The following is a 27,946-nucleotide window of genomic DNA, read 5'->3' as shown; positions in this document are numbered from 1 at the left end:
AGGGACCACATCTCATTTGAAGTCATTTTGAGGGGTCTATATGATAGAAAATACCCAAGTGTGACACCATTCTAAAAACTGCACCCCTCAAGGTGCTCAAAACCACATTCAAGAAGTTTATTAACCCTTAATGTGTTTCACAGGAATTTTTGGAATGTTTAAATAAAAATGAGTATTTAACTTTTTTTTCACACAAAATTTACTTCAGCTCCAATTTGTTTTATTTTACCAAGGATAACAGGAGAAAATGGACCCCAAAAGATGTTGTACAATTTGTCCTGAGTACGCCGATACCCCATATGTGGGGGTAAACCACTGTTTGGGCGCATGACAGAGCTCGGAAGCGAAGGAGCGCCATTTAACTTTTTAATGCAAAATTGACTGGAATTGAGATGGGACGCCATGTTGCGTTTTGTGGAGCCCCTGATATGCCTAAACATTGAAACCCCCCACAAGTGACACCATTTTGTAAAGTAGACCCCCTAAGGAGCTTATCTAGAGGTGTGGTGAGCACTTTGACTCACCAAGTGCTTCACAGAAGTTTATCATGCAGAACCATAAAAATAAAAAATCATATTTTTTCACAAAAATGATATTTTCGCCCCCAATTTTTTATTTTCCCAAGGGTAAGAGAAAAAATTGGACCCCAAAAGTTGTTGTACAATTTGTCCTGAGTACGCTCATACCCCATATGTGGGGGTAAACCACTGTTTGGGCGCATGGGAGAGCTCGGAAGGGAAGGAGCGCCGTTTGACTTTTCAATGCAAAATTGACAGGAATTGAGGTGGGATGCCATGTTGCGTTTGGAGAGCCACTAATGTGTCTAAACATTGAAACCCCCCACAAGTGACACCATTTTGGAAAGTAGACCCCCTAAGGAACTTATCTAGAGGTGTGGTGAGCACTGTGGCCCACCAAGTGCTTCACATAAGTTTATAATGCAGAGCCGTAAAAATAAAACAAACATTTTTTTCCCACAAAAATTATTTTTCAGCCCCCAGTTTTGTATTTTCCCGAGGGTAACAGGAGAAAGTGGACCCCAAAAGTTGTTGTCCAATTTGTCCTGAGTACGCTGATACCCCATATGTGGGGGGGAACCACTGTTTGGGCGCATGGGAGGGCTCAGAAAGGGATGAGCGCCATTTTGAATGCAGACTTAGATGGAATGGTCTGCAGGCGTCACATTGCGTTTGCAGAGCCCTAATGTACCTAAACAGTAAAAAAAAACACAAGTGACACCATTTTGGAAAGTAGACCCCCTAAGCAACTCATCTGGATGTGTTGTGAGAGTTTTGAACCCTCAAGTGTTTCACTACAGTTTATAACGCATAGCCGTGAAAATAAAAAAAAAAAATTTTCCCCCCAAAATTATTTTTTAGCCCCCAGTTTTGTATTTTCCCAAGGGTAACAGGAGAAAGTGGACCCCAAAAGTTGTTGTCCAATTTGTCCTGAGTACGCTGATACCCCATATGTGGGGGGGAACCACTGTTTGGGCGCATGGGAGGGCTCAGAAAGGGATGAGCGCCATTTTGAATGCAGACTTAGATGGAATGGTCTGCAGGCGTCACATTGCGTTTGCAGAGCCCTAATGTACCTAAACAGTAAAAAAAACCACAAGTGACACCATTTTGGAAAGTAGACCCCCTAAGGAACTCATCTAGATGTGTTGTGAGAGCTTTGAACCCCCAATTGTTTCACTAAAGTTTATAACGCAGAGCCATGCAAATTAAAAAAAAAAAAAATTTTCCACCAAAATTATTTTTTAGCCCCCAGTTTTGTATTTTCCCAAGGGTAACAGGAGAAATTGGACCCCAAAAGTTGTTCTCCAATGTGTTCCGAGTACGCTGATACCCCATATGTTGGGGTAAACCCCTGTTTGGGCGCACGGGAGAGCTCGGAAGGGGAAGGAGCATTGTTTTACTTTTTCAACGCAGAATTGGCTGAAATTGAGATCGGACGCCATGTCGTGTTTGGAGAGCCCCTGATGTGCCTAAACAGTGGAAACCCCCCAATTATGACTGAAACCCTAATCCAAACACACCCCTAACCCTAATCCCAACGGTAACCCTAACCACACCTCTAACCCAGACACACCCCTATCCCTAATCCCAACCCTATTCCCAACCGTAGATGTAATCCAAACCCTAACTTTAGCCCCAACCCTAACCCTAACTTTATCCCCAACCCTAACTGTAGCCTTAACACTAACCCTAGCCCCAACCCTAACCCTAGCCCCAACCTAACCCTAGCCCCAACCCTAGCCCCAACCCTAACCCTAGCCCCAACCCTAGCCCTAACCCTAGCCCTAACCCTAGCCCCAACCCTAACCCTAGCCCTAACCCTAGCCCTAACCCTAGCCCTAACCCTAGCTCTAGCCCTAACCCTAATGGTAAAATGGAAATAATTACATTTTATTAATTTTTTTATTTTTCCCTTACTAAGGGGGTGATGAAGGGGGGTTTGATTTACTTTTATAGTGGGTTTTTTAGCGGATTTTTATGATTGGCAGCTGTCACACACTGAAAGAAGCTATTCATTGCAAAAAATATTTTTTGCGTTACCACATTTTGAGAGCTATAATTTTTCCATATTTGAGTCCACAGAGTCATGTGAGGTCTTGTTTTTTGCGGAACGAGTTGACGTTTTTATTGGTAACATGCTCGGGCACGGGAGATTTTTTGATCGCTTTTTATTCCGATTTTTGTGAGGCAGAATGATCAAAAAACAGCTATTCATGAATTTCTTTTGGGGGAGGCGTTTATACCGTTCCGCGTTTGGTAAAATTGATAAAGCAGTTTTATTCTTCAGGTCAGTACGATTACAGCGATACCTCATTTCTATCTTTTTTTTATGTTTTGGCGCTTTTATACGATAAAAACTATTTTATAGAAAAAATAATTATTTTGGCATCGCTTTATTCTGAGGACTATAACTTTTTTATTTTTTCGCTGATGATGCTTTATGGCGGCTCGTTTTTTGTGGGACAAGATGACATTTGCAGCGGTACCATGGTTATTTATATCTGTCTTTTTGATCGCATGTTATTCTACTTTTTGTTTGGCGGTATGAGAATAAAGCGTTGTTTTTAGCATTGTTTTTTTTTTTTTTTACGGTGTTCACTGAAGGGGTTAACTAGTGATATAGTTTTATAGGTGGGGTTGTTACGGACGCGGCGATACTAAATATGTGTACTTTTATTGTTTGATTTTTTTATTTAGATAAAGGAATGTATTTATGGGAATAATATATATATTTTTTTCTTTATTTAGGATTTTTTTTTTCTTTTTTTTTTTTACACATGTGGGAATTTTTTTTTTAACTTTTTTACTTTGTCCCAGGGGGGGACATTACAGATCGGTGATCTGACAGTGTGCACAGCACTCTGTCAGATCACCGATCTCACTTACAGCCGTGCAAGCTTACAAGCACCTGCACGGCACCCGGAAGTAATCCCTGCAGGACCCAGATGCAGCCTATTTTGGATCCGGGGCCTGCAGGGATAGGAGGTAGGAGACCCTCGCAGCAACGCGATCACATCGCGTTGCTCCGGGGGTCTCAGGGAAGCCCGCAGGGAGCCCCCTCCCTGCGCGATGCTTCCCTGTACCGCCGGCACACCGCGATCATGTTTGATCGCGGTGTGCCGGGGGTTAATGTGCCGGGGGCGGTCCGTGATCGCTCCTGGCACATAGTGCCGGATGTCAGCTGCGATAGGCAGCTGACACCCGGCCGCGATCGGCCGCGCTCCCCCCGTGAGCGCGGCCGATCGTGCTGGACGTACTATTCCGTCCTTGGGAATTAGGGCCCACCCCACATGGACGGAATAGTACGTCCAATGGCAGAAAGGGGTTCAAAATCATCCCCACTCGATCTTCTTCGATTTTGCTGAAAATTTATAAGGATGTACATGTATGTTTGAAAAGAGGTTCTGTAAATTTTTAGGGCCAGATCTCAAATACATTGGGCACTGTTGACCTTTCACTGGAGGTTCCACCAAGCCTGCGGCTTCAGCTAAGAGGATTTTGCAAACTTTGGCACATAGCCATTAGAGTTCTATACTGGCTATGATGCTGAAATTTGGCATACTAGCTCAACTTTTGCTGCTAAACACGATAAAATTATTACCGGCTATGACAAAACAATATTTCGGCCGCAATTTTGTGTCAAAGTAGCTTGAAAAACGCGTCGCATAAAATTTATGCCAAACTTTGCCCATATATAATTCAAGACCAAAAACCAATAGTAACTGGTGCTTTGCCCTGTACACCAAACATCTACATGACTTTACATTGCTGCAATATCACGGTCAAAACATATGTGTTTGTGGAAATATTCACACCCACATATGATGAAAAACTTTAAAAAAACAAATTTTACCTATTTTTAGGTCAAATTTCTCAAAAAGGGTACCCCTAAAATATATTAATTCTGATATCATTAGAAAGAGCACATTTTTCTCTACAAGGATCATTGGTTTTTTTTTGGAGTCTCTCAGTTTAAGAAATGAAAAATGCCACTGATCATGGTGTTATTTATTAATATGCAATGAATGGTAACTGCACTATTCAAACCCTTGCGTTGGTCCATGGTGGTTATACCACAACCAATTCCCTAAGAATTGGTATTATAATCCTATTAAGAATTGTAGTAATGCTGTCTTTCGAGAATTGGCAGCCCCATCGCCTAGGAGCCATGGCCGATAGCCGTGCAAGGCGAGCCTCGGGCGGTCTCTTTATCGACTTGACATGGAATGACCCCTTTATAAGTACATGTATATAATGCAAAATAAAAACAAAAATTATACCTCTCCTTTAGCGTATGTTCACACGGAGCATTTTGGCTTTAGTTTTTCCTTTTACATTTGTGAGGGCTCTCACTCCTACATTTGGGAGGTCCCTCCCTCATTCCAAATAGTTAGCTAGATAGTGGAATACATATTCCCCATCCCTTTATTTGTTTCTTTTTGGATACCTTTTTACCTAGTTTACACTCACACCTGGGATTTTTTGCTAAATATTGTTCTGAAGTTATAGAGGGTGCACCTATGATCATAGGAGTATCAAAATAAATTAGAACTTTGAAATTGGATAAAGGCTCCAGTGTGTTGACAAGCAGCACCACGAAGTCTTCCACATGGTCCAGTCTCAGTAGCCAAGAGGCTGGGCCTCTGAATCCTCAACCTGGTCCTCCCCACCATCAAGAGTCCCAGGAGACATATGAACCCAATGCTGGCCACTGTGAGGAACTGTTTACATTCCCTTGTAATTTGGCAGGCCTCTCATGCACCATTAAAGAGGGTCATGAGGAGGTGGAGTGCAGTGATGCCCAAACATCTGAGCACCCACAACCAGGAGAAAGCCATGTTGGGGAAGGTCAATTCATGTCTGAAGAGGTGGAGGATAATCATTAAGCAGAGTTGCTTTAAGGTCAGCCTAAAATCGCAACTCAGAAGGAGGATCAGATTGAGGAATTGGAAGATGACGTGGCTGATGATGAAGCCACTGATCCAACCTGGCACGGTGGCACGCCTTGCGAGCACAGCAATGCAGACCGGGATGAATCCATAGCAAAAAACAGGCAAGAAGAGGTAGTGGTTTGACCAGAGGGTTAGATAACATGCCAAGGGTGCGTTGTTTCCCTGTATGGCAGTTTTTTCTGAAATTCCTTCAGACAAAACAACTGTAATTTGCATCATCTGCTAAAAAGTAAGTACAGACAAGAACACTGCCAACCTGAGCACCACCAGAATGCAAAAGCACATGGCAGCAAAGCACCCCAGTAGGTGGGCGGAATGCCTAGGTACAAAATCTTTGTCTGATGGTGAAAACAATGCCCCTTCCCCTGTGTTATGTCCATGAAGCAGGTGCTGATGCCTGCTGCTCACAACCTGCAGTTGCACAGACACAACAGTCAGCAATCACCTCCAGTTCATTGTCACTGCGCAGAATTCACTTGTCCCTGCCCCAGACATTTAACAAAAAGCAGAAATATCCATCCCCCCACCCACCCACAGGCAAAAACTATAAACACCCACATTGGCTGACTGGTAGCCCTGGAAATGCTGCCGTTTCGACTTGTGGGAACTGAGTCTTTCCGCTTACCTCTTGGCGGTGGTAGCACCATGGTACTCAATTCCCATCTGACACTATTTTTCACGGTGTGCCGTCAACATGTTACATAAACAAGCATGTGTTACACAATATCAGCCATGCTGTGGCCAATGCAGTCACATGGAAGGTCTACTTTAGTTGCCATATTTACTTGGGTCCGCTGCACCCTGATGCATTTGTTTGGAGGCCTAGACAAGTAAGCATCTTTGCCTGTGTTTTGGTGTTTTTTTAATAATAGTGGAGGATTTTTCCTCTTTTGGTTATTTTTATTGTTAGAGTAGGACTGGCAAGTGTGACGACCCTTGACGTGGGTTGCCAGCTTAGGTATTATGGCCATAATATCAACTAATACCTTACATATACATATATTGTTATGTGTTTTTGTGCACTTTATTTTTCGAGGTGCAGCTGGGCCCAGATGGCTCTGTAAACTGTGGCCTCTGTTCACACGGGATGCATTATAGGTACGACTGGTCAGCCCGCCATAGGGCGTCATTAATAGGCTGTGAGCCAGATGCTCTGCACTTTCTGTGTGAAAATCGCCGCATACAAATTATTTTATGCTTGCACTGGTGTGCCAAGCGGCCAATCGCTGATTGTAGGCTGGCTGCCTCATCGGTATTACTGCACCTGTGTAGTTCCCATCTTTACTTGGGTCCGTTGCACCCTGTTAGTGCATTTGTTTGAAGGTCTACTTTACCACAGACATGAGGACAAGTTCTTGTGGACAGGGACGCTACATTTCTCTTATGGCACACTGGCTGAACCTGGTGGATTTTGGTAGAGTCAGAAGCTGGGACATCACACATCTTACCCACACCACGAATAGTGGTCCCAACTTCCATCAGGGTTTTAGTCTCCTCATATTACAGTTCTGTCTCTTCTCCTCCTCCTCACTGAAAGTAGCCTTACCATCACTCCCCTGCCTTGGCAAAGTGGCAGCACGCTCTACTGAAGCTCATCTGTTTAGGTAATAAAGCTCATAATGCAGCTGAGCTGTTGAAGGTGATAAAAGAACAGACCAATCAGCGGCTCTCCCTGCTGAACCTCCAACCAGGTCTGTTTGTGTGCGATAATGGGTGTAACTCGGTTGCGGCTTTAAAGCTCAGCAAGCTAGTAAACAGGTTCCATGCATGGCCCACATGCTGAAATTGGTTGTACAGCATTTTTTAAAAACATACCCTGACTTGCCGGACCTACTTGCCAAGGTATGGCATGTCAGCGCACATTTCCGAAAGTCATCTCAGGCTTTTGCCGGACTAGCTTTGCTGCAGCAGCGCTTTAGTTTGCTTTGTTACCGACTGATTTGTAACCTGCCCACACGCTATAATTCGACCTTTATTAATAATAATAATAATAATAATTTTATTTCTATAGCACCAACATATTCAGCAGCACTTTACATTTTTTAGGAGATATGTACAGACAATAAAAGATAGTACAGAACACCAATAATTGCATAAACAACAGATACCAACAGGGCCCTGCTCGCAAGCTTACAATCTATGAGGAAATAGGGGAGACATGAAAGGTGGATGGTAACAATTGCTTTCATTGTTCTGACCAGCCATAATGTAAGAAATCGGGTGTTTGTGTAATGCTGCATGAACCGGTTACCGACCACTATGTGCAAAAGTACTGACACTGACTATTAAATGCATAAAGCGTGTGAGAACAAGATACTAGGATTATGAACAGAATTTTTAATGGGCAACACAGGGGTCGTCAGATAAATGTGTTGAGGTAATAGGCGGTTCATATGTTGGCAAGGCTTTGTGAGCAGCAGAGAGCAGTGTCTGAATTCCAGCTTCTCAATGCCCGTCAGAGTAACACTAAGCCCCCACACATAACAACTGCCGAGTGGGTGTGGATCGATGACATTTGTGAGGTTCTTCAAAACTTTGAATACTGCACTAAGATGGTGAGCGCTGATGAAGCTATTGTCAGAGTAACCATCCTGCTGCTCTGTCTATTAAAATGTTTGCTGCAGAATCTCAAAGAGGAAACTTTGAATGCTGAGCAGTTGGCTGTGGAGCAAGATTTTGCAGTGGCTGATACCACACAGTCCAGCCTCACAAAATACTCTCAAGTCACGTTGGGTGATGACGAGGAAAAAGAGGAGGAGGATGAGGAGAGACAGGAGTTTTTGGTCTGTGCTACAGATGAGACTCCCAATCCCAGCTTCATGCCTGTCTAGCATGAATGGCTTGAAGAGGAGGAGGAGGCTATGCATCATGAGGAGGAGAGGATGGTTAGTGTTCTTCCTGGTGAGGAAACTGAACGTCTGACTCTTTGTAGTCTGCAACACATGGCAAAGTTTATGTCCAGATGCCTTTCCCAAGACCCTTGTGTGAACGACATTTTGTCCATCATGAAATACTGGCTGGGCACCTTTCTTGACTCACCGCACAAGGAGAAATTTGCTTCTCTCATGTCGGAGGCAGACGGAACATTTTCAGTGCATGCATGCCAGCGGGCCCTTGTGGAAGACTTGCTAAAAAGATTACCCTCGGACAACACTGCTGGTAGAGATACCGTCTCTTTTCACCCACAAGGATTACAGGGGAGGGTCACGCACACCAGGTGCAACTCAGGGGGTAAATGTCCACCAACTGGGCCACTTTCATGAGAATGTCACATCAGCAAGGTCTATCTCTGGGTGTAACTATGAGGAAGAGGGAGAAGTTGACCAAGATGGTGAAGGACTAAGTTACCATACCAGCATCCTTCCTTATTCTCCAGTGTTCTTTAACTATTGTGTTATGATCTGGTGACCTTGGAGCCGCATGAAAACTTTCTCTGGAGTCGGTGGAACCTGTACTGACCGCAAATCCTGAACTAACACCGCAACTAGAAGTAGCCGTGGGGTGTGCCTAACAAACCCTAGACACCTCGACACAGCCGGAGGACTAAATACCCCTATAGATGGAAATAGGAATGCTATCTTGCCTCAGAGCAGACCCCCAAAGGATAGGCAGCCCCCCACGAATAATGACTGTGAGTAGGAGAAGAATAGACACACGCAGGTAGAAAACAGGATTTAGCAAAAGAGGCCACTCTAGCTAAATAGGAAAGGATAGGATAGATTACTAGGCGGTCAGTATTAAAACCCTTCCAAAAATATCCACAACAGATAATACAAAAAGTTCCACAATCTAACTAAAGACATGGAATGTATATCTGCCACTCCAGAGAATCCAACAAGACTGAGAAAATACTGACACAATCTAAGCTGTACAAGAAAACACAAAGAATAGCACTGAATTGTGAAGCACACAGCATGTGTGCCACAGGAAAAAAAACCAGACACTTATCTTTGCTGATTTGGCAGGAGGAACCAGGCAGAGGTCCTACACCTCCGAACAACAATTGACAACTGGCAAGGACTAATGAATCCTGCACACCTAAATACCCCAGTCAGAACTGCAATCAGCAGACACACCTGACCAGGTCTGCAACCCAGGGACAACTGCATTACCACCTACTACCACCGGAGGGAACCCAAAAGCAGAATTCACAACACTATTGGTTGTCCAAGCTCCACATTTGGATCTACCTCTCCTTCTACACCTTGGAGGTGTTGCCATGCCCTCCTGCAATTGTGTTGTCTGAGTGGGGTTTTAGTTTGGCTGGGGCAATCATATCGGATAGGCGCTCATGCCTGTCAATGGAAAATGCAGACAGGCTGACTCTTCTAAAATTGAACAAGAGCTGGATATACTGTGATTTTGTAAGCCCTTTAGATGACAGCAACGTAATGTAAAAGCAGCCCAAATATTTTTTGGAGGAAGTTGCCTTAACATCCATCCCTTACCATTCAAACCTGTTTTGCTTATAAAATCACCTCCTATTCCTCCTGCTTCTGTAACAAGTAGTAAGTGGTCATATATGTATACCCCACGGGGCTAATCTTTTGTACTTTGTGAAACTTGGCACATTGTACAATGGTGAAACTTGTACTCCTTATCGATTGCCTTGCTGACACACTCCAACAGTGGAGTAATGAAGATTATTGCCCCTGCTAAATTGTCACATAAGATTTTCTCTACCCAGATTGTGCCAGTTGCACAACTGCTAGATAAAGAAACGCTATTTTTAAACAAATATTTTATTGGGGGGATTTTTTTAAGTCGTCTTTATGAGGCACGCCAACAGCAGACTCAGGGAAATTTATTGGAAATAGTGACGTTTCCGTAGCTCAAGAGGTTTTGCGCCAGCCACACAACTGTTAGATAAATATTATGTATTTAAGCAATAGAAGAGGAATAATATTTATCAATTAGATTAAACAATGGATGTTACTATATGCTGGCACTGATGAGTATTATTTTGCGTAAAAGAAAATAGGCTTCTAGACAGAAGTAGCTCCCCCAAAAATTGTTTTGTATATGCTGTTACTACCTAATATTTATTTCCCTCTACAAATAGCTGATTTGTATATTTTGGTAGTGGATGAAACCCTGCCTATTTCACCCTAATAGCACAGTCTGTTCCTAATAATAACTACTATGCAACACAGTGGAAAATAGCAGAGATCTGTAGAATGTACTTGCAATGGTCAGAACACCCACCCAGATGCCTGCCTTTCACCCACCCTCCCTCCTATTGAATCTCTCACTACTACTGAAATCCCCACCTAACAAACAAGTAATCTAATCTCTTCAAAATCTTCACCTCTTAAAGGTACCTTCACATGAAGCGACGCTGCAGCGATAGCGACAACGATGCCGATCGCTGCAGCGTCGCTGTTTGATCGCTGGAGAGCTGTCACACAGACCGCTCTCCAGCGACCAACGATGCCGAGGTCCCCGGGTAACCAGGGTAAACATCTGGTTGCTAAGCGCAGGGCCGCGCTTAGTAACCCGATGTTTACCCTGGTTACCAGCGTAAAAGTAAAAAAAACAAACAGTACATGCTCACCTGCACGTCCCCCGGCGTCCGCTTCCTGACACTGACTGAGCTCCGGCCCTAACAGCACAGCGGTGACGTCACCGCTGTGCTTTCACTTTCACTTTAGGGCCGGCGCTCAGTAAGTGTCAGGAAGCAGACGCTGGGGGACGCGCAGGTGAGCATGTACTGTTTGTTTTTTTTACTTTTACGCTGGTAACCAGGGTAAACATCGGGTTACTAAGCGCGGCCCTGCGCTTGGTAACCCGATGTTTACCCTGGTTACCAGTGTAAAATATCGCTGGTATCGTTGCTTTTGCTTTCAAACACAACGATACACGGCGATCGGACGACCAAATAAAGTTCTGGACTTTATTCAGCGACCAGCGACATCACAGCAGGATCCTGATCGCTGCTGCGTGTCAAACGAAACGATATCGCTAGCGAGGACGCTGCAACGTCACGGATCGCTAGCGATATCGTTACAAAGTCGTTTCGTGTGAAGGTACCTTAACCCCCAAGGGTGGTTTGCATGTTAATGACCGGACCAATTTTTACAATTCTGACCACTGTCCCTTTATGAGGTTATAACTCTGGAACGCTTGCATGGATCTCAGTGATTCTGACAATTTTTTCTAATGACATACTGTACTTCTTGTTAGTGGTAAAATTTCCTCGATATTACTTGCGTTTATTTATGGAAAAAAAATGGAAATTTGGCGAAAATATTAAAAATTTCGCAATTTTCCAACTTTGAATTTTCATGCCCTTAAATCACAGAGATATATCACAAAAAATACTTAATAAGTAACATTTCCCACATGTCTACTTTACATCAGCACAATTTTAAAACCAAAATTTTTTTTATTAGGAAGTTATAAGGGTTAAAAGTTGAACAGCGATTTCTCATTTTTACAACACCATTTTCAAGTCACTTTGAGGGGTCTATATGATAGAAAATACCCAAAAGTGACACCATTCTAAAAACTGCACCCCCCCCCAAGGTGCTCAAAGCCACATTCAAAAAGTTTATTAACCCTTCAGGTGCTTCAGAGAAATTTTTGGAATGTTTTAAAAAAATGAACATTTAGCTTTTTTTCACAAAAAATTTTCTTCAGATCCAATTTGTTTTATTTTACCAAGGGCAACAGGAGAAATTGGACCCCAAAAGTGGGGGGAACCACTGTTTGGGCACATGGCAGAGCTCAGAAGGGAAGGAGCACCGTTTGACTTTTCAATGCAAAATTGGCTGGAATTGAAATAGGACACCATGTCACGTTTTCAGAGCCCCTAATGTGCCTAAACAGTGAAAACCCCCTACAAGTGACACAATTTTGGAAAGTAGACCCCCTAAGGAACTTATTTAGATGTGTGGTGAGCACTTTGAACCCCCAAGTGCTTCACAGAAGTTTAAAATGTAGAGCCGTAAAAATGAAAAAAATCATATTTTTTTTCACAAAAATGATCTTTTTGCCCCCAATATTTTGTTTTCCCAAAGGTAATAGGAGAAATTGAACCCCAAGAGTTGTTGTGCAATTTGTCCTGAGTATGCTGATACCCAATATGTGGGGGGAACCACCGTTTGGGCGCATGGCAGAGCTCGGAAGGGAAGGAGCGCCGTTTTGGAATGCAGACTTAGATGGAATGGTCTACGGGCATCACGTTGCGTTTGCAGAGTCCCTGATGTACCTAAACAGTAGAAACCCCCATAAGTGACCCCATATTGGAAACGACCCCCCAAGGAACTTATATAGATGTGTTGTGAGAACTTTGAACCCCCAAGTGTTTCACTATAGTTTATAACAGAGCCGTGAAAATAAAACATTTTTTTTCCACAAAAATTTTTTTTTAGCCCCCAGTTTTGTATTTTCCCAAGGGTAACAGGAGAAATTGGACCCCAAAAGTTGTTGTCCAATTTGTTCTGAGTGCGCTGATGCCCGATATGTGGCGGGGAACCACTGTTTGGGTGCATGGCAGAGCTTGGAAGGGAAGGAGCACTGTTGTACTTTTTCAACGCAGAATTGGCTGGAATTGAGATCGGATGCCATGTTGTGTTTGGAGAGCCCCTGATGTGCCTAAACAGTGGAAACCCCCCAAATCTAACTCCAACCCTAACCCGAACACACCCCTAACCCTAATCCCAACCCTAACCATAACCCTAACCACACCCCTAACCTGAACACACCCCTAACCCTAATCCCAACCCTAACCACACCCCTAACCCCAACACACCTCTAACTCTAATCCCAACCCTAACCATAACCCTAACCACACCCCTGACCCTGACACACCCCTAACCCTAATCCCAAACCTAATCCCAACAGTAAATCCAAACTCTAACCCGATCTCTAGCCCCAACCCTAACAGTAACTGTAGCCCCAACCCTAACTTTAGCCCTAACTCTAACCCTAATGGGAAAATAGAAATAAATCAATTTTTTTATTTTATTATTTTTCCCTAACTAAGGGGGTGATGAAGAGGGGTTTGATTTACTATTTATAGCGGGATTTTTATAGCGGGTTTTTGTTTGGCAGCTGTCACATGCTAAAAGACACTTTTTATTGCAAAAAATAGTTTTTGCATCACCACATTTTGAGAGCTATAATTTTTACATACCATATATACTCGAGTATAAGCCAGGATTTTCAGCCCATTTTTGGGGGTTGAAAGTCCCCCTCTCGGCTTATACTCGAGTCATACCCAGGAGTCGGCAGGGGAGGGGGAGCGGGGGCTGTCTAATTATACTCACCTACGCCTGGCACGGTTCCTGCCGGTCCCTGCTTCCCCAGCACTGCAGCTTCTTCTTGTACTGAGCGGTCATATGGTACCACTCATTACAGTAATGAATATGCGGCTCCACCTCCCATAGGGGTGAAGCTGTATATTTATTATTATAATGAACGGTAACAGTGACCGCTCAATACAGGAAGAAGCTGCGGCACCAGGGAAGCAGGGACTTCACCGCGCCAGGAGCAGGTGAGTATAACAGGAGGGGAGCGCAGCGCTGTGTGATATTCACCTGCTCCTCGTTCCGGCGCCGCTCCGTCTTCAGCGTCTTCTGCAGTGACGCTCAGGTCAGAGGGCGCAATGACATGGTTAGTGCGTGCCCCTCTGCCTGAATGTCAGTGCAGAAGACGCTGAAGATGGAGCGGCACGAAGTCAGGTGAATATTGAAAGTGCAGGGGGCCTGAGCGACGGAGAGGTGAGTATGTGATTTATTTATTTTTATTGCAGCAACAGCAAATGGGGCAAGTGTCTGTATGGAGCATCTTATGGGCCATAATCAACGTTTGTGCAGGATTATATGGGTAAATATCTTTATGGAGCATCTTATTAGGCCATAATCAACATTTGTGCAGCACTATATGGCGCAAATATCTTTATGGAGTATCTTATGGGGCCATAGTCAACGTTTGTGCAGCACTATATGGCACAAATATCTTTATGGAGCATCTTATGGGGCCATAATTAACGTTTGTGGAGCACTATATGGGGCAAATATCTTTATGGAGCATCTTATGGGGCCATAATCAACATTTGTGCGGCATTATATTGGGCAAATCTGTCTATGGAGCATCTTATGGGGCCATTATTAACCTTTATGCAGGATTATATGGGGCATATTTTAATATGGAGCATCTTATGGGGCCATCATAAACTTTATGGAGCATTATATGGGGCTCCTTATTCAATATGGATATTCAAAAACACACTGATCTCAATTAATTTTACTTTTATTGGTATCTATTTTTACTTTTGACATTTACCAGTAGCTGCTGCATTTTCCACCTTAGGCTTATACTCGAGTCATTAAGTTTTCCCAGTTTTTTGTGGCAAAATTAGAGGGGTTGGCTTATACTTGGGTCGGCTTATACTCGAGTATATACGGTATTTTGGGCCACAGAGTCATGTCAGATCTTGTTTTTTGCGGGACAATTTACGTTTTTATTGGTACCATTTTCGGGCCCATGACATTTATTGATCACTTTTATTGTGATTTGTGGGAAGCAGAATGAACAAAAAACAGCAAATCATGAATTTCTTTTGTGTGGGGCGTTTATACCATTCCGGTGGTAAAATTGATAAAGCAGTTTTATTCTTCGGGATAGTACGATTAGAGCGATATCTCATTTATATAATTTTTTTATGTTTTGGCGCTTTGATACAATAAAAACTATTTTATATAAAAAATAATTATTTTTGCATCGCTTTATCTGAGGGCTATAACTTTTTTTGTTTTTTGCTGGTGGTCACATGGATGGGATAGTGCGTCCGATGGCAGAAAGGAGTGAAAAGAGCTTTTTTGAATGAATAAACGCTCAGTATAAACCCCTATCATTCTCCTCACACTAATGTCACTTTCCCTATGCTCTAACTATACACTCCCTACGCCGTTACTGGCTGCAATGTGCGCAAGATGGTGCTGGCAGCCTTTCAATATTCCCTATGACGCTGGAAGGCCAGCCATTTAAAATAATGCCACACCAAAGATGGTGACGGCATTACTGTGATTGGCAAGCCAGCCCAGCATGTTCATTGGCTGCAAATAAAGCACAAAACCTGCTGGGAAGGTCACTTTAATACACTGAGGCAAATTACTCGCCAAGTAACGAATAGCCCGAATACTGTACTATTCATGAGAGTTACGAATAGTGCCAAATGTACTCACTCATCACTAAAGGTAATAGATGAGCCCAAAATATTACTGAGTGAAAGTACCTACCTGTGGACCAGACACTTTAGAAATATATCTTCTGTAGAGGGCAAAGCCAACATCAGTCCCAACTGTACAACAGAGAAGAAGTCATTTTAGGATTTCAAAAAAGTGACAAGTAGTAACAAAAGGTTATTTTCTTTTAAGTGGTTCTGGCCACAGTTATGTTAAATAAAATTATCTTCTGACTCATTCTGCTATTTTTCTTTCTGCTTTATTGTATCATACAGACATATGCTTTCCGAATAAAAATCAAACGTCACACTGACCAACAAACAGTAAATCAATAGTCCTGTTCACATGACAGTTTTCTACATAGATCAATGCAAACAAAATCGCAGCATGCACTATTCTCTTTTGTGTATTGGATGAGACTTGCCTATTCAAGTCTATGTGTGCGCAAACAATAATTGGATCATCTGTATTGCATCCATTTTTTATGGATACATTGTATTAATAACCCCTTCACAACACGGCCAATTTGCGTTTTTGCGTTTTCTTTTTCCTTCCTTCTTCTTTTTCCTTCCTTCTTCCGAGAGTCATAACTAGCGTTACACACACCCCAATAACCCTTTGAACCAATGTACTGGATGGCCACCATGAAACCAAAGTTCCCACTATTATGATTTTTTTACTCCCAGAAAGTTTGCCCATGAAGTGAATGCAAGGCCTGTTCAAAATTTGGATGCACACCCCAATATCCTTTGGAAGAGATGTGGAGGGTGGCCTCCTAAAAATCTTTTTCCAATTTAAAGGAGCAGGTCTCCTATACTTGTAATGCACATGCAGGAAGTGGATTCGATGACAAACATTTCCCCCTTGGGGGTTGCACATCATCAATTTTTTTTTCACGGGCATCATAAACACCCTTGAAAACAATAACGTGGCTGTTGCATCACAGAACACGTTCACCCTGGTGATCTAGTGGTGGTGTCGAAAGAGACGTGGAAGATGGCGTCCTAAAAATGTGTTCTCAATTTAAAGGAGTGGGTCTCCTATACTTGTAATGCCCATACACTAAGTGTATGGGCTGACAAACATTTCCCCCTGGGGTGTACACATCCACATACTGCGTAACCTTTTTTTACGGACATCATAAACACCCTTTAACACAATAAAGTGGCTGTTGCCTCACGGACCACGGTCACCATGGTGATCTAGTAGTGGTGGATGATGAGGATGAGGAGAGGAGGAGGATAACAGCAAATAGCCAAAATCAGGAAGCGTATACCCATGTGTTGGTGTGAAGAGGTGCATGGGAATATACCTCCAAAAAAATAACACTGGATTTGAGGTTATGTTTTGCTGTTATCATTCAGTGGTTTTGAGAAGTCTGGCCCAATCCAGCCCTTGTTCATTTTTATAAGAGTCAGCCTGTCAGCATTTTGAGTTGACAGGTGGATGCGCTTATCAGTTATAATTCCACTAGCGGCACTAAAAATCCGCTCTGACAAAACGCTAGCGGCAGGGCAGGCCAGGATCTCCAAGGCGTAGAGTGTTGTGAACTCTGTTTTTGGGCTCCCTCTTGTGGTCACAAGTGGTACTGTGTGAGTGCTGTCTTTGGGCTCCCTCTGGTGGCTCTTTGTGTCATTCTGCAGGTCTGAGGCAGGATCAGCTGTCTCGTTATCTGTTAGCTGGTTTCCTATTTAGCTCACCTGGACTTTCAGTGTTTGCCTGCTGTCGATGTATTCAGTGCTATTTTGATCTCTCCTGAATTCCTTCACTATCAGTCTCTCCAAGAGAAGCTAAGTTTTCTGTTTGGTTATTTTTTGCTCATTAGTGTTCAATATGTTTTTTGGTTATTTACTATTCCTTGTCCAGCTTGCTAATATGTGATTTCCTTGCTTGCTGGTAGCTCTAGGGGGCTGAGTTTCTCCCCTCACACCTTTAGTTGGTGTGGGGGTTCTTGAATTCTCAGCGTGGATATTTTGTATAGGGTTTTTTACTGACCGCACAGTTCCCTGCCTGTCTTCTGCTATCTAGTATTAGTGGGCCTCATTTGCTGAATCTGTTTTCATTTCTACGTTTTGTATTTTCCCCTTACCTCACCGTTATTATTTGTTGGGGGCTTCCTATATCTTTGGGGTCATTTCTCTGAGGCAAGTGAGGTCTTATTTTCTCTATAGGGGTAGCAAGTTTCTCAGGCTGCGTCGAGACGTCCAGGAATTTAGGCACGTTCACCGGCTACCCTTAGTGTGTTTGTTAGGATCAGGTTGCGGTCAGTCCAGTTACCACCTCCCTAGAGCTTGTTCTATGTTCAGTAACTTAGCTAGTCCATTCTGTGATCCTCAACCACTAAGGATCATAACAGTAGAGAGCCAGTTTATGCTACGTGTCCAGCTTGGATACCCAATAATTATAAGGCACAGAGGATTCACGGAGGGCGTTGGTACAGTCACCAAGGTACTCCCTCAGCATCTTCCAAAACTTTGCACTCCTTGAGAGAGAGTACCCTGTGTCTCAGGGCCTGTGCGATGGGAGGGTCTGAGAAAACTCTCCCAGAACTTTGACAGTGTTCCCCTGCCTCAGCTGGATTGGAGTTGTCTCTCTCTTGCCTGTACTCCTTGGTTGTCCAATGAACTGTGACCTCTGCTGCCAGTGTTTTCAGATGGGAATTTTTTTAATAATTCCGCAACAAGGGCCTTCTCGTACTGCCCCATTTTAGTAGACCTGTCAGCCTCTGGAAGAAGAGATTGAAAGTTCTCCTTGTAGCTTGGGTCTAGAAGTGTCACCAACCAGTAATGACTGTCACCCAAAATTTTGAAAATACGAGGGCCATGGGAAAGGCAGTGCGACATAAAGTCAGCCATGCTTTCCAGACTGCTAACAGGCAAGACTTCCGTGTCCTCACCAAGAGGATGATTGACCATGCTCTCCTCCACCTCCCTGTCCTCAGGCCATCCACGCTGAATAGATGGTATGACAGTTGTGCTTGTAGTACCATCTATAGCGCATGAAAGTAGCTCCTGTTCTTCCTCCTCCACCTCCTCTTCCTCATTGTCAACCAATCCATGTTGGGATGACATCAGGCTGGGCTGTGTGTATTCACCCTGTATGGTTCCTTGCTCCATCTCATCGCCTGCAATGCATCCTCTTTGATTGTGAGCAGAGAGTGTTTCAGAACACAGAGAAGCGTGATGGTGATGCTAATTATGGCGTCATCGCCGCTCACACCTTGGTGGACTCCTCTAAGTTTTGGAGGATGGCACATATATATGTCTGACATCCATGTCCACTCCTGAGGTCTTATGTGTGGAGTCTGAACTGAATACCGATGGCCTTGTTGATGCTCGAAGTGAACAGCTGCCCTCTTCTGCTCACAAATCCTTTCCCACATATGCAGTGTAGAGTTCCAATGCATGGGAACATCACACACCAGTCAGTAAGCTGGAAGCTGCAAACGCTGCTGAATCACGGCAAGGGTGTCGGAAGCTGCAGTTGATTTTCTAAAATGGTGACACAAGCGGTGTACTTTCACAAGCAGATCTAGCAGCTCCGGGTAGCTTTTGAGAAACCATTGAACGAGATTAAGAACATGGGCCAGGCATGGTATGTGTTTGATCTCGCCTCACCTCAGAGCTGCCACCAGGTTCCGGCCATTGTCACACACGATAATGCCTGGCTAAAGGTTCAGCGGTGTCAACCACAGATATGCCTGCTTTTTCAGAGCTTTCCACAACTCTTCAGCATTGTGCAGTTTGTCACCTAAGCAGATTAGCTTCAGTGCAGTGCTTCCAGCTTGTGACTGATGTGGTCATTTTGGAGATGGAGGCTGAAGAGGAGGAGGATGTGTAGGAGCTGTAGACTGTGGGGGCAACCCTGATTGACATATGGCCCGCAACCCTCGGCGTCGGGAAGACATGTTCCATGCCAAGGTCTGACTGGATCCCGGCTTCCACTATGTTAACCCAGTGTGCGAGATGTACCGTCCCTGCCCACAAGCACTTGTCTACGTGTCCGTGGTTAGGTGGACTTTCCCTGTAACAGCATTGTTGAGGGCACGGCTAAAGTTGTGGGACACGTGCTTGTGCAATGCGGGGACAGCACACCAGGAGAAATAGTGGCGGCTGGGGACCGAGTACCTTGAGATGGCCACCGCCATCAGGTTGCGGAAAGATTCTGTCATCATGAGCCTAAAAGGGAACATTTCCAGCGCAAACATACGAGAAATGTGTGAATTTAGTACTGTGGCCTATGGGGCGTTGGCTGCGTATTTCCGCTTGTGTTCCAATGACTGCGGTATGGACAACTGAAGACTGTGCTGGGACAAGCATGTGGACGTGCTTGATGATTGTGCTATTTGAGTTTGGGCAACGGCAGGTGCAGGGCAGGAAGCATCTTTGCATGCACCGTGGACAGGGGATTGGCTGTTGTGAACTCTGTTTCCGGGCTCCCTCCTGTGGTCATGAGTGGTACTGTGTGAGTTCTCTCTTTGGGCTCCTCCTGGTGGCTCTTTTTGTTATTTTGCAGGTTTCTGGCAGGATCAGCTGTCTCGTCATCTGCTAGTTAGGTTTCCAATTTAATCCACCTGGTCCTTCATTCCTTGTCTGTTGCCGTTGTATTCAGTGCTATTCTGATTGCTCCTGTCTACATCCGTTATCAGTCTGTTGTGAATTAGACTTTTTTGGCTCCCTCTAGTGGTTACTAGTGATATGACTCTGGGATTTTCTTCCCTCTGTCTGCACCCAGCTAGGTCGTTACTTCAGGGGTGTTGCTATATAACCTCCTGGAACCTTAGTCCAGTGCCTGGCATCGGTGTTATCAGACACATTCTGTTTGCTCCTGTTTGCTAGTCCTGGTTCGTGTTAAATTAAGCTAAGTCTTGCTTCTTTGTTTTTTGGGTTATTTGTTTGCTATCATTTTTGTCCAGCTTGTACTAAATGTGATTCCTGACCTTGCTGGAAGCTCTAGGGGGCTGGTGTTCTCCCCCCGAGCCGTTAGACGGTTCGGGGGTTCTTGAATTTCCAGTGTGGATATTTTTGATAGGATTTTTTGCTGACCATATAAGTTATCTTTCTATATTCTGCTATTAGCTAGTGGGCCTCTCTTTGCTAAATTCCTAGCTCATTCTTATGTTTGTCTTTTCCTCTTACCTCACCGTTATTATTTGTGGGGGGCTTCTATCCAACTTTTTGGGGTATTTCCTCTGGAGGCAAGAAAGGTCTTTCTTTTCCCTTCTAGGGGTAGTTAGCTCTCCGGCTGGCGCGAGACGTCTAGGATCAACGTAGGAACGTTCCCCGGCTGCTGGTATTTGTGGTGCTAGGATTAGTTATATGGTCAGCCCAGTTACCACTGCCCTATGAGCTGGTTTTCTGTATTTACTGACTTAGCATTATTCCTGAGACCCTCTGCCATTGGGGTCATAACAGTATGCCAGGCCAATATTGAATGTTTAAAGCATTGCAGAAGTGGGATAATAAGAAAGGAAATTCTGAGTTTTTTTTTTCCTTCCTTCTCTTCCTCCCCTTTACACCTTTGAGTGGCGTGTGCTTGCTGCAGACATGAATGTGCAGACCTTGATTACAAGTGTTGACCAGCTGGCAGCTCGTGTGCAGGGTATACAAGATTTTGTTACCAGTAGTCCTATGTCTGAACCTAAAATACCTATTCCGGAATTGTTTTCTGGAGATCGATTTAGGTTTAGGAATTTCAAGAATAATTGTAAATTGTTTCTTTCTCTGAGACCCCGTTCATCTGGAGATTCTGCTCAGCAAGTTAAAATTGTTATTTCTTTTTTACGGGGCGACCCTCAGGATTGGGCTTTCTCGCTAGCGCCAGGAGATCCGGCATTGGCGAATATTGATGCGTTTTTTCTGGCGCTCGGATTGCTTTACGAGGAACCCAATCTTGAAATTCAGGCAGAAAAAGCCTTGCTGGCTATTTCTCAGGGTCAGGATGAAGCTGAAGTGTATTGCCAAAAATTTCGGAAATGGTCCGTGCTTACTCAGTGGAATGAGTGTGCTCTGGCCGCAAACTTCAGAAATGGCCTTTCTGAAGCCATTAAGAATGTGATGGTGGGTTTCCCCATTCCTACAAGTCTGAATGATTCTATGGCGCTTGCTATTCAAATTGACCGGCGTTTGCGGGAGCGCAAAACCGCTAATCCTCTGGTGGTGTTGTCTGAACAAACACCTGATTTAATGCAATGTGATAGAATTCAGACTAGAAATGAACGGAAAAATCATAGACGTCAGAATGGGTTGTGTTTTTACTGTGGTGATTCTACACATGTTATATCAGCATGCTCTAAACGCCTAACAAGGGTTGTTAGTCCTGTCGCCATTGGTAATTTGCAACCTAAATTTACTTTGTCTGTGACTTTAATTTGCTCTTTGTCTTCTTACCCTTGCCTGTCCCGAAGAGGCCTTGGACACATATTTCCATGGATTTCATTTCTGATCTCCCGGTGTCTCGGGGTATGTCTGTCATCTGGGTGGTATGTGATCGCTTTTCAAAAATGGTCCATTTGGTGCCTTTGCCTAAGCTGCCTTCCTCTTCCGATCTGGTTCCTGTGTTCCTTCAGAATGTGGTTCGTTTACACGGCATTCCTGAGAATATTGTGTCTGACAGAGGATCCCAGTTTGTTTCCAGGTTCTGGCGATCCTTTTGTGCTAGGATGGGCATTGATTTATCGTTCTCGTCTGCCTTTCATCCTCAGACTAATGGACAAACTGAGCGAACTAATCAGACTCTGGAAGCTTACTTGAGGTGTTTTGTTTCGGCAGATCAGGATGATTGGGTGACCTTCTTGCCGTTGGCTGAGTTTGCCCTAAATAATCGGGCTAGTTCCGCTACTTTGGTTTCGCCATTTTTCTGCAACTCTGGTTTCCATCCTCGTTTTTCCTCGGGACATGTGGAGCCTTCTGACTGTCCTGGAGTAGATTCTGTTGTGGATAGGTTGCAGCAGATCTGGAATCACGTGGTGGACAACTTGAAGTTGTCACAGGAGAAGGCTCAGCGTTTTGCCAACCGCCGCCGCGGTGTGGGTCCCCGACTTCGTGTTGGGGATTTGGTGTGGCTGTCTTCTCGATTTGTTCCTATGAAGGTCTCCTCTCCTAAATTTAAGCCTCGCTTCATCGGTCCTTACAAGATATTGGAAATCCTTAATCCTGTGTCCTTTCGCTTGGATCTTCCGGTTTCGTTTGCCATTCACAACGTGTTCCATAGGTCTTTGTTACGACGCTACGTTGTGCCTGTGGTTCCTTCTGCTGAGCCTCCTGCTCCGGTGTTGGTTGAGGGCGAGTTGGAGTACGTGGTGGAGAAGATCTTGGATTCTCGTCTCTCCAGGCGGAGGCTTCAGTATTTGGTCAAGTGGAAGGGTTATGGTCAGGAGGATAATTCCTGGGTGGTTGCCTCTGATGTGCATGCGGCCGATTTGGTTCGTGCCTTTCACGCTGCTCATCCTGATCGCCCTGGTGGTCTTGGTGAGGGTTCGGTGACCCCTCCTTAAGGGGGGGGTACTGTTGTGAATTAGACTTTTTTGGCTCCCTCTAGTGGTTACTAGTGATATGACTCTGGGATTTCCTTCCCTCTGTCTGCACCCAGCTAGGTCGTTACTTCAGGGATGTTGCTATATAACCTCCTGGAACCTTAGTCTAGTGCCTGGCATCGGTGTTATCAGACACATTCTGTTTGCTCCTGTTTGCTGGTCCTGGTTCGTGTTAAATTAAGCTAAGTCTTGCTTCTTTGTTTTTTGGGTTATTTGTTTGCTATCATTTTTGTCCAGCTTGTACTAAATGTGATTCCTGACCTTGCTGGAAGCTCTAGGGGACTGGTGTTCTCCCCCCGGGCCGTTAGACAGTTCGGGGGTTCTTGAATTTCCAGTGTGGATATTTTTGATAGGATTTTTTGCTGACCATATAAGTTATCTTTCTATATTCTGCTATTAGCTAGTGGGCCTCTCTTTGCTAAATTCCTAGCTCATTCTTATGTTTGTCTTTTCCTCTTACCTCACCGTTATTATTTGTGGGGGGCTTCTATCCAACTTTTTGGGGTATTTCCTCTGGAGGCAAGAAAGGTCTTTCTTTTCCCTTCTAGGGGTAGTTAGCTCTCCGGCTGGCGCGAGACGTCTAGGATCAACGTAGGAACGTTCCCCGGCTGCTGGTATTTGTGGTGCTAGGATTAGTTATATGGTCAGCCCAGTTACCACTGCCCTATGAGCTGGTTTTCTGTATTTACTGACTTAGCATTATTCCTAAGACCCTCTGCCATTGGGGTCATAACATCAGTCTCTCCAAGAGAAGCTAAGTTCTGTTTGCTTATTTCTGCTCATCTGTGTTCAAGATGTTTCCTAGTATATGATGAGTTTTTGTCCAGCTTGCTAATATGTGATTTCCCTGCTTGCTGGTGCTCTGGGGTGCTGAGTTGCTCCCCCCACATCGTTAGTTGGTGTGGGGGTTCTCGCATTCTCTGCGTGGATATTTTTGCATAGGGTTTTTTACTGACCGCACTGATCCCTTGCTATTATCTGCTATCTAGCGTTAGCGGGCCTCATTTGCTTAACCTGTTTCATCTCTGCGTTTGTCTTTTCCTCTTAACTCACCGTTATTATTTGTGGGGGGCATCTATATCTCTGGGGGATTTCTCTGAGGCAAGTGAGGTCTTTACTTTCTCTTTAGGGGTAGTCAGTTTCTCAGGCTGTGAAGAGACGTCTAGGATTTCAGGAAACGTTCCACGGCTGCCTATAGTGTGTGCGGTTAGGATCAGGTTTGCGGTTAGTCCAGTTACCACATCCCCAGAGCTCGTCCTATTATTTTCTACTTAGCTGGTTAGATTTGTGATCCTAAGCCACTAGGATCATAACAGTGCAACAGGCCAAAAGTGTTAAATGCATCGCAAAAGTGGGATAAGAGAAATCCTGAGTTCAATATTTTTTTTTCTGCTCTGCAGTCTGTCCTGCTTCTCTCCTCCCCTTAATCTCTGGGTGGCTTTGAGTTCTGCTGCAGACATGGATATTCAGAGTCTGACTTCTAGTGTGGATCATCTTGCTGCAAGGGTGCAAAGCATTCAAGATTTTGTTGTTCACAGTCCTATGTCTGAGCCAAAAGTACCTATTCCTGAGTTTTTTTCTGGAGATAGATCTAGGTTTCAGAATTTTCCTCTGGTGATTCCGCTCAGCAAGTTAGAATTGTTATCTCTCTGTTACGCGGCGACCCTCAAGATTGGGCCTTCTCCCTGGCGTCAGGAGATCCTGCATTGCTGAATGTGGATGCATTTTTTCTGGTGCTTGGATTGCTTTATGAGGAACCTAATCTGGAGAACCAGGCAGAAAAGGCCTTGCTGGCTCTCTCTCAGGGTCAGGATGAAGCTGAGGTGTATTGTCAAAAATTTCGGAAATGGTCGGTGCTTACTCAATGGAATGAGTGTGCCCTGGCTGCAAATTTCAGAGAAGGTCTTTCTGAAGCCAATAAGAATGTTATGGTGGGGTTCCCCACGCCTGCGAGTCTGAATGAGTCAATGGCTTTGGCCATTCAGATTGATCGGCGTTTGCGGGAGCGCAAACCTGCGCACCATCTGGCGGTGTTTTCTGAACAGAAACCTGAGTCTATGCAATGTGATAGGATTCTGACCAGAATTGAACGGCAAAATCATAGACGTCAGAATGGGTTGTGCTTTTACTGTGGTGATTCAGCTCATGTTATCTCAGCATGCTCTAAGCGCACAAAAAACTTTGCTAGATCTGTCACCATTGGTACTGTACAGCCTAAATTCATTTTGTCTGTTACTTTGATTTGCTCTCTGTCATCCTACTCAGTTATGGCTTTTGTAGATTCAGGTGCCGCCCTGAATCTGATGGATTTGTCATTTGCCAAGCGCTGTGGTTTTATCCTTGAGCCATTACAGTTCCCTATTCCATTGAAGGGAATTGATGCTGCACCATTGGCCAAGAATAAACCTCAATACTGGACTCAAGTGACCATGTGTATGACTCCTGCACATCAGGAGGTGATTCGCTTTCTTGTGTTATATAATTTGCATGACGTTGTCGTGTTGGGTCTGCCATGGTTGCAGGCTCATAATCCAGTCCTGGATTGGAAAGCTATGTCTGTGTTGAGTTGGGGTTGCCAGGGATTTCATGGCGATGCTCCCTTGGTATCAATTGCTTCCTCTACTCCTTCTGAAGTCCCTGAGTTTTTGTCGGACTACCAGGATGTATTTGATGAGCCCAAATCCAGTGCCCTACCTCCTCATAGGGATTGTGATTGTGCTATAAATTTGATTCCTGGTAGTAAGTTCCCTAAGGGATGACTGTTTAATTTGTCTGTACCAGAGCATGCCGCTATGCGGAGCTATGTAAAGTAGTCTTTGGAGAAGGGACATATTCGCCCGTCCTCCTCCCCTCTTGGTGCAGGATTCTTTTTTGTGGCCAAAAAGGATGGTTCTCTGAGACCTTGTATAGATTATCGTCTTCTAAATAAAATCACGGTCAAATTCCAGTATCCCTTGCCATTGTTGTCTGATCTGTTTGCTCGGATTAGGGGGTCTAGTTGGTTCACCAAGATAGATCTTTGCGGTGCATATAATCTTGTGCGTATAAAACAGGGCGATGAATGGAAAACAGCATTTAATACGCCCGAAGGCCATTTTGCGTACTTGGTGATGCCTTTTGGACTTTCTAATGCCCCTTCTGTGTTTCAGTCCTTCATGCACGATATCTTCCGAGAATATCTGGATAAATTTATGATTGTGTATCTGGATGATATTTTGGTCTTTTCAGATGATTGGGAATCCCATGTGAAGCAGGTCAGGATGGTATTTCAGGTCCTGCGTGCCAATGCCTTGTTTGTGAAGGGTTCCAAATGTCTCTTCGGAGTCCAGAAAGTTTCCTTTTTGGGCTTTATTTTTTCTCCTTCTTCTATTGAGATGGACCCAGTCAAGGTCCAGGCTATTCATGATTGGACTCAACCTACATCGGTTAAGAGTCTTCAGAAGTTCTTGGGTTTTGCTAATTTTTACCGTCGCTTCATTGCTAATTTTTCTGGTGTGGTTAAACCTTTGACGGATTTGACCAAGAAGGGTTCTGATGTGACTAACTGGTCTCCTGCGGCTGTTGAGGCCTTTCAGGAGCTGAAGCGCCGGTTTTCTTCGGCTCCAGTTTTATGTCAGCCAGATGTCTCTCTTCCCTTCCAGGTCGAGGTTGATGCTTCTGAAATTGGAGCAGGGGCTGTTTTGTCACAGAGAAGCTCTGATTGCTCTGTGATGAAGCCATGTGCCTTCTTTTCAAGAAAATTTTCGCCGGCTGAACGAAATTATGATGTTGGTAATCGGGAGTTGTTGGCAATGAAGTGGGCATTTGAGGAGTGGCAACACTGGCTAGAGGGAGCTAAGCATCGTGTGGTGGTCTTGACTGATCATAAAAATTTGATTTATCTTGAGTAGGCCAAGCGGTTGAATCCTAGACAGGCTCGTTGGTCGTTGTTTTTCTCACGTTTCGATTTCGTGGTCTCGTACCTTCCTGGTTCGAAGAACGTGAAGGCTGATGCTCTTTCTAGGAGTTTTGTGCCTGACTCCCCTGGAGTTTCTGAGCCGGTTGGTATCCTCAAAGAGGGGGTAATTTTGTCTGCCATTTCCCCAGGTTTGCGACGGGTGTTACAGGAATTTCAGGCGGATAGACCTGACCGTTGTCCATCAGAGAGACTGTTTGTCCCAGATAGATGGACCAGCAGAGTTATTTCCGAGGTCCATTCTTCAGTGTTGGCGGGTCATCCTGGGATTTTTGGTACCAGAGATTTGGTGGCTAGATCCTTCTGGTGGCCTTCCTTGTCGCGGGATGTGCGTTCCTTTGTGCAGTCCTGTGGGATTTGTGCTCGGGCTAAGCCTTGCTGTTCTCGTGCCAGTGGTTTGCTTTTGCCTTTGCCGGTTCCTAAGAGGCCTTGGACGCATATTTCCATGGATTTTATTTCGGATCTTCCGGTCTCTCAGAGAATGTCTGTCATCTGGGTGGTTTGTGATCGTTTTTCTAAAATGGTCCATTTGGTGCCCTTGCCTAAGTTGCCTTCTTCCTCCGATTTGGTTCCGTTATTTTTTCAGAATGTGGTTCGTCTGCACGGCATCCCTGAAAACATTGTGTCTGACAGAGGATCCCAGTTTGTGTCCAGATTTTGGCGGTCCTTTTGTGCTAAGATGGGCATTGATTTGTCTTTTTCGTCGGCCTTCCATCCTCAGACGAATGGCCAAACCAAGCGAACTAACCAGACCTTGGAAACTTATTTGAGATGTTTTGTTTCTGCTGACCAGG

At 44.5% G+C, this 27,946-nt stretch overlaps 1 protein-coding gene across 2 annotated transcripts in view; it reads right to left on the bottom strand.

The window, feature by feature from the left end:
• The window catches only part of RHBDL2 (rhomboid like 2), an 82,765-nt gene that overhangs the window by 5,989 nt on the left and 48,830 nt on the right, over positions 1 to 27,946 (bottom strand). The window contains exon 7 of one of the 2 annotated variants that reach the window (XM_077295930.1): positions 15,718 to 15,779. The exons of the other annotated variant lie outside the window; for it this stretch is intronic. Within the exon in view, the coding sequence (XP_077152045.1) occupies positions 15,718 to 15,779 (62 nt within the window). The remainder of the gene's footprint in view (positions 1 to 15,717; positions 15,780 to 27,946) is intronic. 2 annotated transcript variants of the gene reach the window in all.

Source organism: Ranitomeya variabilis, chromosome 3 (genome assembly GCF_051348905.1).
Source record: "Ranitomeya variabilis isolate aRanVar5 chromosome 3, aRanVar5.hap1, whole genome shotgun sequence".
Taxonomy (NCBI): domain Eukaryota; kingdom Metazoa; phylum Chordata; class Amphibia; order Anura; family Dendrobatidae; genus Ranitomeya; species Ranitomeya variabilis.
The sequence above is the reverse complement of the archived record's forward strand: the minus strand, read 5'-3'. Positions and strand labels throughout refer to the sequence as shown.